The 20,262-nt window shown below is 42.2% G+C and overlaps 1 protein-coding gene across 1 annotated transcript; it reads right to left on the bottom strand.

The window, feature by feature from the left end:
• Positions 1–2,592: 2,592 nt before the first annotated feature.
• adamts15a (ADAM metallopeptidase with thrombospondin type 1 motif, 15a) lies at positions 2,593–18,392 on the bottom strand. The gene is made up of 8 exons (XM_080434689.1): positions 17,205–18,392; positions 12,753–12,885; positions 11,900–12,067; positions 9,224–9,510; positions 8,650–8,827; positions 8,370–8,545; positions 6,326–6,501; positions 2,593–5,870 (listed from the first exon to the last, which is right to left on the bottom strand). Exons 1-8 carry the CDS (start codon positions 18,138–18,140, stop codon positions 5,075–5,077), a joined length of 2,850 nt encoding a protein of 949 aa, XP_080290815.1. The 5' UTR covers positions 18,141–18,392; the 3' UTR covers positions 2,593–5,074.
• Positions 18,393–20,262: the final 1,870 nt, after the last annotated feature.

Raw genomic sequence — 20,262 nt, 5'->3', positions numbered from 1 at the left:
GATGGGTCCAGTGGCTTGCCAGATAAGCTCTGTAAACACACATACGCATGCACGCACGCACGCACGCACACACACACACACACACACACACACACACACACACACACAGAGAGAGAGAGACCGACCCTCTTACAGCCGGCTACCCTCCTGCAGAGCCATGCAGTAAAAAGAAGAAGAATAAAGAAAGGGAAATGTATGTCCACCACAGCATGCCAGTATATGTTCAGAAACCCCAATGTTTGATGTCTGGTCAAAGGTTTGAGAGAAACAAATATTAACCACTTGAACCCCAACATCCATATTCTGGGGGGAACATTAGCTTTTTTTTTTTGCTCTTTTTTTAGCTCTAACATTAGCTCTTTTTTTATTAGCTCACAACGCATAGTTGGGACACGTTGGGAGCTTGTAGATCGGCTATTTTTGGCAAACTGATTTTCTGTAGAGTAGACAGAAAAAAGTGCTTCAACTACAGAGCCAACTCAGGTCCATTTTGCGAAGTCTAGACTCTAGGGTTTAAGTGGTAAAGAAAACATAATAATAATAAAGTAGGTCACATGTATACATTGTGAACATATTAGACCACACAGCCCGACTTAGATGAATCAGTTGGGAGGAAGTCAGCCGGGAATCTGTCATCAGTATTGTTTGCAGACTGATCGTGTTCCTGCTGCACAGTCAGCAGACCTCCTCAGAGATGTTGTGCATTAATGAGGACGCCCATTGGGTCCTGCAGTGACATTGTACCCACTCAGCATCCCATCAACTTCACACAAAGCACTTCTTTCAGCGTTTAGAACATCTTTCAAATGGTTTTTCGTGGCCCACAGACGATCTGACTCAGCAAGAACCACAAAAACAGGAATCTGACATTGATCAGGCGGAATAACCCACATAGAATCTAGTCTTTGGCTTCCTGACCCTAATTATCTCCAGAAAGCCCCCAGCTGTTGACTATTTTTCGGTGGTTTCACCAATTAAGGGTAAGGGTTTTTTGGCGAGGGGGTGGGGGTGTAAAATGGGAGGAAAATCAGGATTTGTGGGTCAGTTCCTTTAAACAGTTCCTTTAAACAGTAAACATGGATGCTCTAATGAGGTCAAAATGTCCCTCTGTTCCAACGGTTTGGCCTCTTCTCATTCCATCCTCTCATCCTTATGCCTAATTTATGCTTCGACAAATTCAAATCATGATTTGGGCAAAACCTCAGGGATCCAAAATGACACGTTGTTGCAGCCTTTTGGATGAATAAAAAAATATGCATGTGATTAATGAAACAGGATGGTATCAGGGATCGTTAGTAAAGAAGGTTTTCTCCTTTAAAGGCAAAACTGTTTCTGTAGTGTGGAGCCAGTTGGCAGTTACTATGGTGTACAGTAAGGAGTTGTATCAGTTCAAGAGACATGCTTTGTATATTAGGAAGGCTGAACACTGTTTTGGGACTGAGAACATTTAATTTAATTAACTTTAAAGTTTGCATGTAACTGGGCCTCACAGAAGTATCAGATTTATTTCTCTGGATCAAAAACATAATGTGAAAGGAGCCAAACGTTCGTCTTGATAAGGAGTCTGGCATTCTGAAATCTATCAGGCCTGCAACTAGATACCAACATGAGCCCAAGCACAAGCCAACTTGGGGAGCAAATAAACACTCTCACTGCCTGCCTTCCAGTTTTGCCTCATTCGACTCTTATGTAGGTCAGACAAGTCCTCGTCACTGACATGTCAGTATCTGCTGTTTGCAGTGGCGGAAAGTAACTAAGTACATTTACTAGTACTGTACTTAAGTACAATATTGAGGTACTTTTACTTTAATTGAGATGTTCATAATTCACTACTTTATTCTTCTACTCCATATATCTCAGAGGAAAATATTGCATTTTTATCCCTCTACATTATTTGAAAACTTTACTTTGTTACTTTGGTAAGTAACCCAAAGTTACTTTGTAGATTTAGATTTTTACAAAACATACATTAACCAATTAAAACCTATTTTATATTTATTGTATTCAAAAATAGCTGATCTACAAGTTCACGATGTGTCGCGATGCGTCACAAGCTTTTAGATCAGCTATTTTCGAAGAGATTTTGACACAATTTGAAAAGATTGAGTACTTTCACTTTGGTACTGTAAGTATATTTTATGTCAATAATTTTGTACTTTTACTAGTCAAAATTTTTATTCAAGACTTTTACTTGTAGAGTAGTTTTATATTGCTTTATTTCTTCCACCTCTGTTTGACATGGAAATGCAGTTTTAGAAAATACCTCCAAGTATTTCTTATCTGTGTCCACAGAACTCAGTCTGTCATATGTGCTGACTTGTGTCATATTTGTGCCTCAACATTGCACACACTTGCATAGAAGAACTTGAAACAGAAAATTTGGAGAAGAAAAAGAAAAAAAAAGACAGGAACATATTTGCAGGTGCATGTTTTGACCTACTTCTAAACTGTTTCGACAACTTTGACTGTTTGATTGAGAGCATGGAGAAACAAAGATTGAAGTCTGGAATGCTGCAAAACCAACACATGCTGACAAATCATATCACCTTTGCACCAAGATTTTATAATTATTTTATTTATTTTTCTTACATTTGTATTTAGCCAAGGAATGCTGACTAAGCACAGACTTAATTTGACTACCATATCATCATGGCTACAAAAGTGAAAAATCCAGACATACTGTATCAATTCATGTTGTTCATTTATTATTTTATTTGGAATAAATATACTGAAGTCAAAGACAACTGCAAATGCCAGCGTAGACAAAAATATGAAAAAAGTATTTACATTGCTTATTTGCACTAGCTGATTGGATGTATACATGGTATACAAGGCAGCCTGTGCAGGTCATTGGATTCTTTTGCTGTAAAAAAAAAGTGCAAAGATGGTTCCAAGTAATACAGGAACCATCTTTTAGTTGCACAATGTAGCCCCATTAAGAACCAAAACAAGAATATAATGGATTACAGGGATTTCATCAAGTGTGCAGAAAGAACAGTTTGGCTCAGGCTGTGGGGCCATGAACGAGGTGGTCCAGTGAAACACACATTCTGTACAACCTTGCCAATTTCCCCCCCCTCCACTTTATCGTTTCATCGGTAATAAATGATCTATGGCAACTGTGCCTGACAGGCACAACTTAATGGAGCTGCAGCACTGGCTGAACATTATGAACCGAGGAGACGATAGTTCTGGTCAAATGATGCAGGCACCAAGAGAAGAGAAACAAATGGCTCTTTTCGACTACAAGAACTAATGAAACTGTGAAGTATTTCACAGGTTCTGGGTTTATTTCCATACGCTACAGCTCGGTTTCAGATAAGGTTCTCGGAACCTAATTTGGGCCCTGCTCAGGAGATGGTACTACTGTAACCCTGAGTTCTGGGAACCCGGAACTCAAACATTTTCAAAAATAGCGATGCGACGCTGCGAAACGACGCGCTGTGAGCTTTTTTTTTATGACGTACCTCCCCGTTTAGGAGCAGTTCTGCTTATAATGGAAACGTAAACAAAAAACTATCACAGAACTTCACAGGTTCTGGAAAGTTTCAGGTGATGGAAGGTTCTGGGTTACCTTTCGTAGTCGAAAAGAGCCAAAAGACAGAGGTTGAATGTGGCAGAGGAGTCACAAAGAGTCACATTACAGACCAAGTCATATCTTAGCTGAGCAGTCCAACATGGGGTGTAGCCTGGTGACATCACCGTGAGCTATAGCTACCATGCCAGCTGACACACAGCAAGCCATTGGAGTGGTCAGTGTTTCCTGCCCTGTTTTGTGTCCAGCTTGTTCAAACGCCACCAGTGTGATTTCTATTTTTAACTGTTTCCATGACTGTTTCAGAGCAAAGTCTGCAGAAAGTCACCGTCTACACAGCACAGGTGATTTCTCCCTCATTTGGAGAGTACAAGAGAAGAAACACAAGGGTCCATTGTACCATTTTGTTATTGTTAAAAATTATAAAGCTAGGCTTTTTTCCCCCGCTCATGTTAAAATTCTTGGAGTGAACTGTTTAGAACATGATGCTGTGGTAGCTCTCTCTCTCTCTCCCTGACCTAATTTGGATCGATACAAAGAAGAAAAAAAAACTTGGGGTAGCAGCAGTGCAGAAGGTATGAATAAAAAACTACAGCAAGGAAAACACTGCTATGTGTATTATAGAATACATGCTGTGTTCATTTGAGTGTTTAAAGATTTCAAGAGGCACCATGGAAATTCAGCAGTGACATGATCATTGTCGACTTTCAGCACAACCTGCGTCGTTATATTTTCACTGTTTCCTTTAAAACCAACTGTACCGATTTAAACACTTAAAGGGGAAGACCACTCATTTTCAACATTGAACTATGTCTTTAATACACCTTAGAGCTGTTGTGTGGAAATAAGAAAAAAGTCCCCCCCCCCTTCTGTGTTGCCTAGAAAAGGATAATTGATTGAGGTCATGTGATCAGTGACATACGCAGGGTGTACTTTTGGCTCCGCCCCCTCAGCCAATTTTTTTTTTTTTTTTAATTGTTGAAAGTTTTGAAATGTGATGGACATTTTTGAAAACTATCACCTATAATGACAGGCCCAAAATAGGGGCGCCAGGGTGAAAGTGTTTAAATTAAAATTCTCCACATTTAAAAAGATATTTCTTCCTCGCCATATCAAGTATTGTGCATTATATTTTGTAGAGTTGTAGATTTTTTCTGATGTTACAGATGTTTTCAAAATACAAAATTAACAATTGAATGGTCAACCAGATCTCAAATTCCTTACTATAAAGCTGCATTGATCTGTTTGCACATCCCCAGTCAAACTAGAAATCTGCATTCAAAATTTGTCATATGGTGTGATATGCTGTCTAGTGAGAGTAATTGCATTGAGGGATCTGCAACTTTTACTCCCTGTGTTATCATCTCTACTCTTCCAAGCAAGTGCTCCTCCAGCCTCTTTCACCGGCCCCATGTTGCAAATGGAAACACTTGCATCAAACAGACAGATTTCAGTGTGTGAATCTTATTGGTGGTTGGTGGTTTCCTGTCGGTCCAATCAAAAGGGGTTACTACAGTACATGGTCAGAGGTTTTAGTCACTAGCAAGGTCTTAGGTTACAGAAGTCCAGCTCCTGTGGTTTGCGAGTGCCAGTGCAATGGTCCCTGGGGAGCAGCAGCCCAGTTTGCGTGGCGCAGCGCAATGGCCGCCTCTTGAAGCCCTTCCCACAGGTTCTGGAGCAGGGCGTCCACTCACCGATATTCCACTCAGGACATGGGTCTCCGCAAGCCCTTGTGGCTGACGGCCTTTTCGCTGGATCACAGTCTAACCCCGGCTTCCCATCTGGCTGCAGACATTGCACCATCCTCCTCTGGAGGCCATTTCCGCAGGTCACAGAGCACTGGTCCCACCCCGTGGATATCCACTTCCCAGGTTCAAGCCTATCCTTGCTGTAGGAGGGCTTCTTCAGGACGTCTTCGCCCGTTTCCTTGACACCGTCCTCAGCCAGGACGCTGTTAGAGGAGCGCGAGCGACCCTCCTTTTTCAGAGTCCTGTCCTCCTTGCTGTCACGGGCCAGGTAGAAGGAGTAGCGGATGCGAGGGGGGGTCATCTTGCCCACCGACAGTACCTCCACTGTCAGGAACTCTCCCAGGGGCTTGACGGCCTGCAGAGTCTCAGAGACGCCAGCTGTGCCGCTGTAGCGCAGCAGGCTGTTCTTCACTATGATGTCCCGCTCCACTGCAGACACCACATAGTTCCCATTTAGCAGGTACTCTCCGTAACTGTTCTTCACTGCTAGGTAGTTGTCGTCTCTCACCATGCCTTTGTAGCCCCGCTGACGGATGTCGACGTTGGCGGCGCCCACTGGCAACATGACCACAAAGTTGTAGCCGTTTCTGCATGACAAAACATACCCCGGTGCATTCACACCGACAATGATGCTGTTAATTACTGAATTATCAATTCATTTCAAGTTCATTATATGATTGAATTATTCGTAAAGAGTAGCATTAGTACCCATTCTCATCGAAAAGGCCAAAATTACTTTCCTCTGGCTCATTAGTGCGAAAGATTTAATTATGACCTTTCAACTTATATGGTGATGAAAGTGGAGGTTAATAATAGCAATAATAATCTATGACAAGTAGATTGTCACATACAGTATATTCAGAGCAAGTTATCAAGTGTGTGGCAACAGCAAAGAGGTGCCCATGCCCCGACCTAACGAGAACGATGCTGTGTGCCCGGGCGCTGCCCTGCCACTCTGCATCCCCTAGATTTACATCACTGAGAAGCATTCTGCTAAGACCTTTGGTCTACTGCATCTCAACAAAGTGAGGGATTCACTTACATAGGTCTGGTGAAGAGGCCTGACACCTTCTTACAGCCCTTGGTGTCACCGCCACAGATTCCACACTTGTTAAACTTCTTATTGGAGCCCAGTTTCCCATCACAGCCAGCTTTGATGCACTTCCCTTGGACACACACCCCTGGTGAGTCTGGAGAGCAGGAGGTCCCATCCACCACCTTTAGTACACAAATGTACTTTTGTTAACACTCTATTCTTAGTAAACTTGACCTAAGTTGTCTCTGTATTTGGTCTGCAAATAGCCAAATGTATTTTCTTTTTACATCTCTTTACCCAGGTAAGGCTTCAAACTAGTACCTATTTTTTTTACATTGCCATGATTATATACACTACTAGGACACTGTGGAAGATTATAGTTACAAGTTATTGTGAGTCAGTTATGGCATAACATATAACATAGAACAACACATATAACAAACAGAATCTATAAAGGACCGCCCTAAAGTTTTTGCATCGTTTCTGCAGTGGAGTTCTTTTTTTCTTTTCTTTTTTTGTACCCAGTTTTAGATGTCACCAGACGTATCAGCCCATGGAAAAAGGAAACTATCAAATGGATATTAACATTCATAGCAACTCTGTGTTTCTGTGTTTCTGTGTTACTGTTACGGTGACCAGATGTACAGGTCGGCTTGTCCAGTATTGTACCGGTTTCAAGATGGGTGTCCCGAGTCCAAAGTCAAGCGTGTGCACCAACGTGCGCGTTCATTTAACAGTCCCGGATTAGGTGTTTGAAAACATGTTCATGACGCGTTAGTTTGATATGAAGATGCGTTGATTATGGTAATCATAGCAGTAAAGTCTGATTACGAATTTGCCGCACGGTGGCGTTGCATGCCAAAAATTGCAGAGCTACAACCTCACAATGCGTTGCTGCGTTGTGAGGTTGGTAACGTAGGTGGATGGTGATCAGTAAAGTAGGTGGCTGTGTGTAATTACTGAACAGTACACACACGTGCTGTGTGAGTAGTGTGCTTCAAACCCATCTACTGTATACTACTTTTATATCTATTTTTATTTATTTTTAATATCTATTTTATGTCAGGGCCCTAACACGGAATTGGATAAGTTAGCTAAACATGTAATTGAGCACGTTGAGCCTGACATCCTCACACCACACTCCCACCACATGCCATAATAGAAGAGGCCCAAGTGAAACCATGTCATACAGTAAGTAATCTACAGTATGATAAACTGCATAGAATATAATGTCCAGTAAATAGTATCCTATCAGCTCCTCTTCCGATGACATAATGGTGTGAAACGTGGACCATGGGTTGATTCTATGCATGCAATGCCTGCTCAGGCTCACTCTACACAGAGATAAGCCTTCTCTCCTCCCCCTCTTCATTCCTGTCTTGCTCTCTGATCCTGGAGGCTGACAGATGATGTACATGTACTGTATGTAGACTGTGTACTTGGCTTCAGTATTGTTCTCCATTATTATTATTAAATTCTCTACGTCTGTATGAGGTTCTTTGAGATGAAAATAAATATATTCAATGAGACTACTGTATATCTGCAATAGATTATTATAAATAAAACTGCAAGGATAAACTAACCAACTAATGAATTTGATCAACGCTGACATATCGTTGCTGTTGGGCAGAAACATATTTAAACGTTATATGTGTTTCCGTAAATTAATGCCCTACTTTGTCATACTACAGTGTCACACTAAAATTACTGTACAAATAGCCGATCTACCACCTCACAACACGTCACATCGCGTCACAACGCATTGTGAGCTTGTAGATCGGCTATTCTTTTTTATTTGTGACTTTTTTTAAAAGCGAAAGTAGAAGTGGTTGTCTGTGGGTTTTATAAATATAGAACCAATGAAACGTATTAACAATAGCTTATGGCTAAATGATAACTACATTGGATCCATTGGAACACAGATTCTTTTTTCCATTTCCTGCAAAGAAACAGTTTCGGAGGTACAAGGTTAAGGTTTCCATCTGACAGCAACGATACTGAAGCTTAATTCATGGGTGCAACGTAAGACAGCTTTGGTGGACCTGCTCACCTTGGGTGCCAGGACGTAGAAGTACCCGGTTCCGTTGGCCCTGCAGATGAGCTTACACTTATCCTCGGGGGACACGCCAGAGTACTTTGGTACCCACTCCACGGAGGGAGTGAGACGGTTCGTGTTGAGATTGTAGCCGTTGAAGACCTCACATTGCTCCTCGCGGTAGCTCTTACCTGCAAACACAACGGGGAAGGAAGGTGCAGGAGGTCAAGAGGTGATTCAAACCCCGGGGGGAAAACATCCTCCAACATACTTGTCTGTTTTCAGCAACTCGTACCTGTGTCAGGGCAGGGGTTTAGGTTGCACGATCGGTATTTGACCCGCACCCCTTGGCAGTATTTACCCCCGTTTGATGGAACTGGGTTGTTGCACTCCCTTTTAGCCAACTGTACACCTCCTCCACATGTGCGTGAGCAGGATCCAAACAAACCCCACTTCCCCCAACGCCCATCCACCTAAAGTAGGGAGACAGGGAACAGTACATTATAGGTCTTGCTTCATTACACCTCAGTCTACAGTATTTTCATACAGGTGACACATTTTACACCACTCAGACAGCTTTTGGAACGCTATGATAGGTCTACTGATAACTGTGTGTGTGTGTGTGTGTGTGTGTGTGTGTGTGTGTGTGTGTGTGTGTGTGTGTGTGTGTGTGTGTGTGTGTGTGTGTGTGTGTGTGTGTGTGTGTGTGTGTGTGTGTGTGTGTGTGTGTGTGTGTGTGTGTGTGGTGTGTGTGTGTGTGTGTGTGTGTGTGTGTGTGTGTGTGTGTGATCATGTGCATGCGTGTGTGTGTGTGTGTGTGTGTGTGTGTGTGTGTGCATACATGCACAGACATTTCGTAGTAGGCTTACCCTAACATCATAGACCCCCTGCTTGTCAGAACAGACCCCCCTGATGCAGACCTGGCCGTCCCCACAGTTTGTACCGTCTGCCCAGGGGAAGTGTCGCGTCTGACACACCAGCTGGCCATTGTTTTTTCCTGTGCACCACAGACGGCCACACGGTGGCTGCATGAAGGGGCAAGGCTTTGAACCGTCTCCGAACGCCAGCTCACACTGACGCTCTAGGCTGTATGCACTTCCGGGAAGTATATCAGGCAGGGCCAAGGGCTTCTGGGGCTGGTCCAGCAAACACTCACCTGGATGGGAGAGACTGAGTGTGACTATAGTCCAATTTAATGTATACTTTTTTAAGTAACCAAAGCACCCACCAATACTGGGACTTTTGCTATTTTACTGTCTGAGATCAGTGAAGTTTATTGTCTTCAGTACTTTTGGAACAAAGGTGTTTTGTGTCAGAGTAATGTATGTTTTGGGGGGGTCCGAATTAAACAGCAGCAACACCATGTAATGTGTAATGGAATCATGTAATAATTTAAAAAAGCTTCTTTAGATACTGCTGATGGTTCAGTATACCAAACAGAATGGACACACATCAATCAGCCTAAACGCACCCCCAAGCTCTCTTGTTTAACTCTCGCTCTTGTTGGGTGACAGTCATCAGTCTTGTGTTTGAGGTTTTGAGGTGCAAGGGTTAACATTACAATAAAAGAGACACCGTCCTTTCCAGGAACAGCCTAATATAGTGGTTAGGGTTTGACGAGCAGGTGTTTGGGAAACATGAAAGACCAGCATCAGAGAAAGAGCGGGGTTGTAGGTGGTGGTATTTTAACACTTGGAACTCCCAACTTCTCACCCTTAAGGGGAATTCACACTTCAGAAATAAGTGGTTTTCCTGGTGAAAAAAAGTGCTGTTGCTTTCTTTCAGCTCATTATACTGTAACGTACTTATTTTGTTGTTGTGTAGTAGTTTGGCAGGCGGCAGCACAAGTGTGCTGTCAAATTCGTGATAGAAAATGAAATAGAAAATGAACACACAGTAAGCAGAATGAAATGAAAACAAACTCTGCTCTCCCACTCTAATGACAAATCATCAGACCATGGCTGTGTTTATTGGTGGTTTATGTCCATTGGCAGAAAATTTGTTGCAAAAACTAACATCTCGTACTGCACCAAAGTGTGGTGACATGTTTTTTCCCCAAAACAGCCACTCCTTTTTGAAGTATTTGCGGCTTTACTTCTATAAGGGAAACCAACTTTATGAGATTAACTCTTGATTTCATGACGTAGAAAACATTCCCTGGAAGTGAACAATGTCCTGACAGTCAAATCAAGTGTTTTATATAATGCATCAGTGTGTGTTTTTCTTTTCTGAAGGATTCTCTGAAAAGGACAGCAGACAGTCATTCTATTTTGAGTAAACCTGCATGGGAAATGTTGGGCACTGCACCTCGCTGTCCAAACCACTGTGGTGGCTCTCCCTAGAACAACCCCTCTAATTTGGGACAGATGCAGAACAGATTTAAATAAAAGTTAGCAGGGTTCTGAGGCCAAGTCCAGTGGTTTGCACTGCTTGGCAATCCTTCTGCAACCCACAGAATGCATTTCTACAGATACCTCGGTCCTTCTCCAGTATATTCTTTGAGGAAATGTAAAATATCGTGCAGCAGGTTACACCGATGTCACATTTCAAGCACTGATACAGTGTGTATACTGAATGTACTAATGAAAGAATGAACAACAACGCAACGCTCTTGATCACATTATTTCAATTGATTATTAGGAAACATTTATAAATTGAAACATGTAAATGTCAATGCAACGTCAATAGGCTTGCCTCTGCACAGCAAACATTTTAAAGCATATCAGGATCCAGTGGCAAATATTATCAATGACAGACAAATCTCTGTGGTTATGTCAGTGTCAGGAAGAACATGTGCTCTTGCAATGTAATCGGTTTGTTGAAGCACATCTTTCTTTTTCTTTTTTTGTTACCATCAAGTGAGGTGAGGGCCATCATCTCTACCTGTAGAGTCTTTGCAGTAGACCTCATGCAATAAAACAAAAAATCCTTAATAGAGAAGAGAGTTCATTCTAAGTCTGCCAGGTATGAACTGGTATATAACTTCCGGTCTATAAGTGGGTGCCATCGCCCTAGCTCTCGCTAAAGTCCTATAACCAGTGTTGCTAGATCTCACGAGTGTGAGGCTGACACAGACAGGTCTTGTGCAAAGATACTTTCCTCCTTATTTGACAGTCTGTAAAATATGTGTCTTGTGTAGAGCAGGTCCAGAATGTACTTCATTGACTTTAATTGGCAAAAGTATATAATCTGTGCTCACGTTCACTTCTTCATTGCAATTGAGAGACTCATGGCCTGCTTCTGGTCTCCTAAAGGGGCAGGCACCCACATGACACAAATACAGGAAACTTTAAACAATACAATGCTGAGAGCACAATGAAGAATTTCACCCACTCTTTTACTTTTTTTTACTGTGTGAACATGACAATAAAGTTTGATTTACTGAAATCAATGGAAGTTGGTCTGTCTTGGTTTCGTCCTACCGTCTTTGGTCAAATCATTAGAGTTAATTTAACTCTGAGAGTGTACAAAGGTAACCAAATGGACCTGTAATAGATCAATTAACATTTAATTTATTGTGAAGTCGAGGGGTACCAATGACTCACCGTGCCCACTGTCTAGAAAGTCTGTGATGATGGCAGCACTACAAGGGGACCAGGGAGTGGTGCGGTTGATCTGAATAAGCGTGGGGGACATCATGTGGTTGTCCTGAAGCTTCCCAAACACATCCTCACAGGCCTTCACGTTGTCATGTGGCATGTTGAACACATGGCCTGCCGAGGAAAAGCAGATGGACAGGACAGGGATGTCAGACACCATGTCTTTCAACACTGATCGGACACTTTCCACAAACTACATGATTAGAATAGATGGGACAATGATTATCAGTACATGGGGGAAAAGGAGTATTTACTGGTTCTGGTAGGGGAATTACTTTTGTGCATTTGCCCAGCAGATGGCAGCTCAGATGGCTCAGGTGAGAACACAGGGGGAGCTGTTACTGTTTAAACATTTAAAATTGAGAACATTTAAATATTGGCTGTTGGAACGGTTATTAATACATAGTTTATAGTTACATTTTATTTTATTTTATGTTTTGTTTGATCTTTATCTTGTTTTGTTGTCATTGTGTGATTTCTTGTTTTGTTTGTGGTTTTATTTATAGCTGACTGCCACACACGTGGATTGTCCCTTTTTTGTTGTTTGTGAGGGGACCACTGTACAAATAAGTCCTGGACTTACTGTGTTTTATCCTCGAATGTTTTTTGTCCAACATGTATGATTTGTGGGTTATTTACAGTTCAACTAAACTAAACAAAGTGCCTTGCTCAGGGACACTTCGACACATAACGACTGGGCGACCCGAGGGTCAAACTGGCGATCCAACTCCCAGATAGCCTCTGTATACAGTAAGTCTACGAGAACGTGTGCTGTATGATGGTGTTGAATGACACTCACCAAGCTCATGAGCAGTAGTGAAGGCAGAAGGCAGGCCGTCATCTTCAATCACAGAGCAACTCCGTTTGGGATCACACATGGTGCCAACGTCAGCCATGCCCAGAGTGTCACAGGTGGAGGCTCCACAAAGGTCCTAGAAAGGGGACGAAACATAGATACTGTACTGCTCACACTTGCACTTTGAACAAGCCTTTAACTGATCTGTGTTCTTCAAAACCTCGGCTCAACTAATCGTGGTGTCGACTTCCCATGCTTGCTGCACTTAAGAGCAGCGTGATAATTGTTTGTGAAACAGTTTTATGGTGCTAGGGCCAGGCATTTTGCCACCCAGTCCGTAATTATTTTTAGTGGACAAGCATGTTTGGACTCACCTTCTAATATGAGGTAATGTAACTGTCTCCAATCATAACATTTCCACACCAAGAGAGACGTTTCCAAATGACCTATTTCTCTACCGCAACGTTTTAAACACAACGTTTTAAACACAAATTTAGTGTGTATGCATTTGGACCAGTTGACTGCACCTCCTAATCACAGGGCTCACTGACAACTGTTGGAGTAACCACCATGCTGCAACGCCCTTCTGTCTCGATCCCTGAACAGAGCTGTGCCTCTAGCCCCAGACACAGGACAGTAACGGCTAGCCGATGAAGAGAATGCACCGATTTGCTCAATCTCACTCCAACACTAAATCACTCGAACCCCAAGATGATTTGTTCCTCTTGATCATACATTTAAGACACCATGCAAAGTGAAGACCTAAAGTACTATGACAAATTATTTACAGTATAAAGCACAGTTGCTGGCCAGTGAAAATCCAGTCCAGATGTGTTCATGTGTGCAGATGACGTATGCAGGACCATTTATTGACTAAAAAAACCAAAAAGAAAGGAACAGCCATGTCAATGAGTTTGTTCTCTGCAATGACCTACTTCCCACATCTGTCATCTATCTTTTTCTTTTGGTGTTGATGTTGCCATTTGATACAAAAGATGTCTGTTAAATATCTCTCAGCAAAGTAAGGCACCGCTGTTGATTTCTATACATTCTGCGCACAGATAAGTATGTACTTAATGGTGGACCCTGTAAATTGGTGCGTTTGCCAGTGGCTTTATACTAGAGCTTTGAGTCCATTCAAAACGAATACTTAATTCATTTAGTCGTTGAGCAGTAAAAATACTACAAATTATTTGGACTAGTGGACAATGCCTCTGCAACACCAATATCACAAGCATAGTTTATGAGATCTGGAAATATTTAGTTGTGCTCTATTTTTCTCTTAAGCCCAGGTCTATTGTGTACATTAATAAGAAACTATAGAGTTACAGTATTACCAGCCACCTCCCTCTGGGGAAATATAAATGTGCCAGGTTTATGGCTAGAATCCCTTACTAATGCTTTGGAGAAAGAAAGGCTATTCACATACAATGCACATATTGTGTAGCTTAGTTAAGAAAATAAATGTGCAACAAACTTCATAGAACAATCATGCAAGCTGCCGAGTTTAAAGGAAACCATAACTGCCTGGGGACAAAGCTGAGTTGGTCTTCATAAAAACTACAAATTACACTGTGGGCTGGTAAACAGTAGACAGAGGCTGTGCCTCTGACTAATATAAGTCAGATAGAAAACCACTAAAAACAATACCACTGACTAAAACTATGTCATCACATCATGAATCTGCATAGAAAACTATGATCTACACTGATCAGCATACGTTCAATCAACAACAAATCACAGGTGAGCACAAACTTGACAAGGACAGGTTTTGCTCAAAGAAGGTTTGATGACTGCAGTATCTTATCCATATCCAATGTTGATACCATTGGACTGGAAGGTGTGAATCTTTTTATATGCATGCAACACTATTGAGTGAGTGTTTTATTTCACAAATAATGCTCCATTAATTATTTTAATGAGGTCATTGTGTCCATTCTGTCCAATAGTTACTAGATGCATAATGTGTAAATGGAAATGTGTCAGTTGTGACCATTTAATAAAGGTTGCAAAAATGTGTTTCCTATATGGGCAGTTGCATCATGATCCAAGGAATCCAGGGAAATGCATTTTTTGATTATACGATCTAAGGGTCAAGAGTTATTGGCCAAAGCGCAAAGCGGCTTGGTGTAACACCATCATGAGGCTGATTTGAAAAGTTTGGGGTGGAGTGTATTCCTTGGCCTACTGTTTTTTTAAGGTAGAGAAACAAAAATTAGAACCAAAGACTTAACACCAACGATCTCAGCTGCATGTGGTCCTCTTTTTGAAGACAGGAACTGGTAGTTCCTTTCATAATCTGATTGATGGTGTGCTTACAGTGTAACATTATAGCTGGGACAGAACAGACACTCAGCTTACATCCAAAAGCCAGTTTTACAGAAACTGATCTCATGTGTTGCAATCCATGACAAATAACCTGTGCATTCTGAGCTACATTTTGCTCACATCTGTGTCATCACCTAATGTTCCATTACTTGTGTGTTTGTTGTGCCCCTGTTGTTAACAGCATTAACCCTGGCGTCCGTTGGGCAAATCTTCAAAATTGGGTCAAATGTTAAATTTTTTATTTAAATTAAATTAATTAAAAAATAAATAAAAAAGATGTTCCCCAAAAAAGTTGCTGATCTAGCTATAGCTCACAATGTGTCGCGATGTGTTATAAGCTTGTAGATAGCTATTTTGAGCTATTTGTCATACGACAAAGTCTATGGGACTTAACTGGTTAACTTTTACAGTGCTTCCTATTAATTTTCTCCATAGATATCCATAAACTGTTTTCACACACAAAGTGCTGTCTCTGACAGAATCTTTTGTTTACCATGCCATTTTGGAAAACTCACACACTTCATGAGAGTTTATGTTCCACAGCAAAGCTGTTCTGTATTCTTATACTGACAATCCTACAATGTTGAAAGTGGACAATAATACTATTAAAAAATAACCTTCACGTGAATAACAGCTGCCAGGTGTCAGGCTGTTTCATACAGCAACAAGTTATGACTCACTGTGCGTAGGAATGATCCCTTTTTTATGAGCATTGTCATGTAAACTGACCACAGTGCATAACATCCACATGTGCTCCATGTGAACCTAAAGATGGGTAACACCCCACATCTTTTTAACATCAGCTAAAATTGCCTTGCTAATAATCCCTTGGGGGAAATGGGTCACACTATGTGTATATTCACGTCATCTTCTAGACAAGTAATCTGAGGTGTCATGAGTAAAAGAATGTGGCTTGGGAGAACTTAGGAACATGAACAGGAAATACAACAACAACCTGCCAACCAGAGCAGAAAACTGAAGAATGTGATGAAGAGAGGCAAGACTGCAGAGCTAATGCAGCTGTGAAGAAGTTCTGCTCTGGAGTGGCTAGTTGAAGACAGCCAACAACAGATGAGGCAGAGACACAGAGGGAGAGGACATCACTAACATGCACGTAGGACCCCCCCCCCCCCCCCCCCCCCCTCTCCTTCCCTCAGGGGTCTGTTTAATAGGGAGCAGGCAAGGAGGTGGGACGGCCTGGAAAGCCCACAGCTGGGGGAAGAATGGGAAGGTTGAGAGAAGTAAGACTTCCTATAGTGCATCCCTCAGGGCAGTGAAACTCTAAGTTGGATATAGATTAGATAGCACACCATGCTACACAATTAGCTGTGGGATTTGATATTGTATGTAATGTCATATAATTGATGATTACCAAAAGTCATCCTGTTATTTTAGTCTTGCATTTTACTGGAGAGATCTAAGAAACTCTAAGTGCATCTGCAGCTGTCCTTTTATGCTTGCCAGCTATAACAGCTTCCTGAACCATGGAACAACCTCTTAATCCAGGTACAGAAGAGTTAATAAACCTGTGAGCTGTATCAGCTGGTTTGTTTCTCCAGCTGTACACCAAGACTCCCCTGTTACAGTTGAATGAAATCTAGGCGAGAGGACAAAAGGCTAATGGATGATCATGTATCATAGAGTTGGACATTGAGTAACAATAGCAGTGATTTTGTCTTGGACCTGCGTGCGTCATGGGCCAAATATCTAGAGGTGCACAAAATAATTGTGTTTTCTTAAATCACCCCTCTAAGAACCATCTTGAGAAAATAAGGCTGCTCAACTAGAAAACTATTAGTTAATTGTGTACACAGGCTATAAATTGCATCTGAAGTCACCAGATGTTTTCAGTTGGCCTACATTTCTGACAGCAAACTAGATCATTGTTCTTGATCAACCAATCATAACTGATTATAGGTCTACAGAGTATTCAGGTGGATGCTGGTTGAGAGTTATTTTAATCATTATTTTCTTACTGAACACACACACAATACATCTGCCAAAACACCATTAAAATATCTACATTGATCATTGGTGAATTGGCCCTCTTTATGTTTAATTAGGCTACTGTCCAGATAAACATCTCCACTGTAGACAATCTCACATTGATCCAAAGCCTACCCTTACCTGCTTAGTGAACAGGATTGCTGTATCCCAATACTCAGGATGCTTGTCATTATGCTTGTTCATCTTTTTCTGCCAAGTGCAAAAGTTCCTCAGAGTCATCGCTGCGTTGCCAGACACCTTGGGTCCCTTTTCAACCTCGCTTAGCACCACGAACTTCACAACTACGATACTTATGGAGTTAAGAATACTGGGATGTTTGTAGAGTCTAGCTGCCACGGACATCAAGGTCAAGAGGTAATGTTTTAGGTCGTCTCCATGGAACTCAGCCATGGCTTCATCGGCGACCACAAGCGTCTCCACGTATCTGGGAATGGAAGCGAATCGTTTCGATCTCCCCATGCCTTTCAGCAGCGTTTCAGTCACATTGTCATTACTTTTAAGGTGCTTGTATTTCTCCAAGGACCGGGCAACCTCAGGACTTATGCCAGTGTCCACTGCGCACCTGGAGGTTGAGTTGGCATTGAGGTTACTTTTGATCCGGCGCTGGATCGTGTGCGCGCTCCCGTCCACGATGGTATCATTTTGGACCGGACTGATGAAATATTCCCACTGTTGGTAACCAAAGGCGCCTCGCACCCCTTTGCACACGCTCAATGCTGCGTATGAATATTGGTCTGAGTTTACATAGCCCGAATAAAAACACCGGCTCAGATCGGTGGCAACATCGTTAACCAAGATCGTGTCTTGTTGCGTAGAGACAGATGGAGCAAGAAAATTGGAATCTTGGCGTAAATCGAGCACCAAATCCTGCTGGAACGCGTGTATTTTCAGAACGCAACTTCCTTTGAGAATATTATCCGCAGCGTTGTCAAAATTCCCCTTGTCATAATTGTGGTTATCCAGTCTAAGTGGAAAGCAGAGCTCACTTTCCATGCAATGAATGGTTTTCGAGAGTGAGGCTACAAAATAGAGGAGAAAGGCTGTCCTGATAAACATGACGATGTTTGCATTCAAGAGAGAATGCAAAAATTACCCACAGCACAGGGAAAATGCAATCTGACAAAGAAATCGATGAGAGGCGCAGATCAAAATGAGAGGGTAATCCCAAGCACAGTAGCCTATATTCTACTACAACACTGCAGCTCTAAATAATTCCACTCAGTGCAAACTCCTCCTGGTCATGACCCATTCCCATCCTCCACCTGTGTGTTGAGTCTTATTCTGCCCTCTGACTGTGGACTTTATGCATGTGTGTGTTTGAGGGGTGTGTGTTTGGGGAAGCTCATTGGATGTGCGTCTTGTTTCATTCAAGGTTACCCTGCGGCCACTTGAAACTTTGCAAATCCTAACAGCCTCCACGAATTGAGACTTCCTCCCACCGGGGCTTCATCATAGTGCTGTGTGGTGGTGTGGTGCCTGCCACACAGCACACTCCGCACATCTGGATAGCTTGTTCTCATCTGGACCAATTCTTTTAGGTAGATAGATATAGGTCAATAGCCTATAAATGGTGGAAAATATTTATCAGCTGCTACTTTTGTTTGTATTGCTGACCGGGCTGGCCCCTGGTATAAACACTCTATGCCAGGGGTTCAACCTTTTCTGAGCCCTGAACCCCTGAGGTTTTAAGTACCCCCTATGATTTAATGTTTTGCCCAATAGGATATTTCCCAGTTTAAAAGGGTAGGCTATATTAATACATGTAGTGAACAATTACAATTCTGTGTCACTGTATACTCAGTCACACACTTTTTATTGACATTCTACTGTGTGCAGAATTGTTAATAAAAAACCCAATATTCATTTATTCATAATTTATTTTATCCTATTTTCCTCCGAATTTTGTGAACCCCTGCAGAACCGGCCCAGCGGCCCCTATGTGTTCACGAACCCCTGGTTGAGAACCCTGCTCTATAGGCCTATATTTGTTGTTTAGGGCCACAACTACTGCTAGGGGGGCCACATGATCAAGTTTTTCTTCTTTACTCCACCAGTCCGGAATGGCCAGAAGGCAGGGATTATGTTTTTGCCCCTGTCCGTCTGTCCGTCTGTCCGTCTGTCTGTCTGTCTGTCTGTCTGTCTGTCTGTCTGTCTGTCTGTCTGTCTGTCTGTCTGTCTGTCTGTCTGTCTGTCTGTCTGTCTGTCTGTCTGTCTGTCTGTCTGCCTGTCTGCCTGTCTGCCTGTCTGTCTGTCTGTCTGTCTGCCTGTGACCAGCTAATTTCCTCCACCGCTGGACAGATCAACATTAAACTTTGAGCACACACTCTCACAAGGCAGAGGAAGAACCTGCACCCCAAATTTTCAATCAGCCTCATGGTGGCGCTATAATAGGCAGCTTCATGGCCTATATAACTCTTGAACTGTAAGTCATACAAATAAATGGTTTTTTTCCCCTGGGTCCCTTGGATCATGACTCAACTCCCCATATAGTCAGTGCCAATTTCCGCCTGACAAGATTTCCAACATTTTCAAAAAACACTTTTTGTTACTATACTCCTACAGATTTTTGAAAAGAAAATGGCACAAATTATGAACTGACCACCGCAAATGCTACAAATCATTGTTGCAGAAATATGATTTAGTTTTTTCACCAAATCAGGTACAAAATGCTCTTGAGCATCATGTGACAGACTGATGGTTTCATAGTCCATATTGTTTGCCTGTAATTAGTCATACAATTGTGGGCGGGGCCTATTTCTTACAAAAACTGCATATATTTTCAACACAAAATCCAATCTTCCCCAAATTGGAATAGCTGCCAAGTTGCTTATAGCGCACCACCAAAAGCGCTTTCACTGGGGGTGCCACAAATGTGAAAAGTTGCCTGTCTGTCGTATAAACTCTCCCCCGCAGCTTCTTTGTGTCTTGGTGGCTGTATGTACCCCATGACTGACACTGCCCACAGCAGTTATGCGAGCAGGCCTGGCAGAGATCTGCGTTTGTAAGAAGGCTTTTATAAATATATTATATAAATAGGCTGCAGTTGAAGGCAATATAACATTGCAGCGCTTACCACAAGCCTTGAGGACTTGAACACACAGACAGATCCTACAACATTGAAAATAAAGTTAGTCATCTGATCTGTCAGTGTCACCTCTCTACACCACTGCTTTGTGGT

This window comes from Gymnoscopelus braueri, assembly GCF_963280865.1.
Source record: "Gymnoscopelus braueri genome assembly, chromosome: 8".
NCBI lineage: Eukaryota > Metazoa > Chordata > Actinopteri > Myctophiformes > Myctophidae > Gymnoscopelus > Gymnoscopelus braueri.
This window is presented reverse-complemented; position numbering and strand designations above follow the sequence as displayed.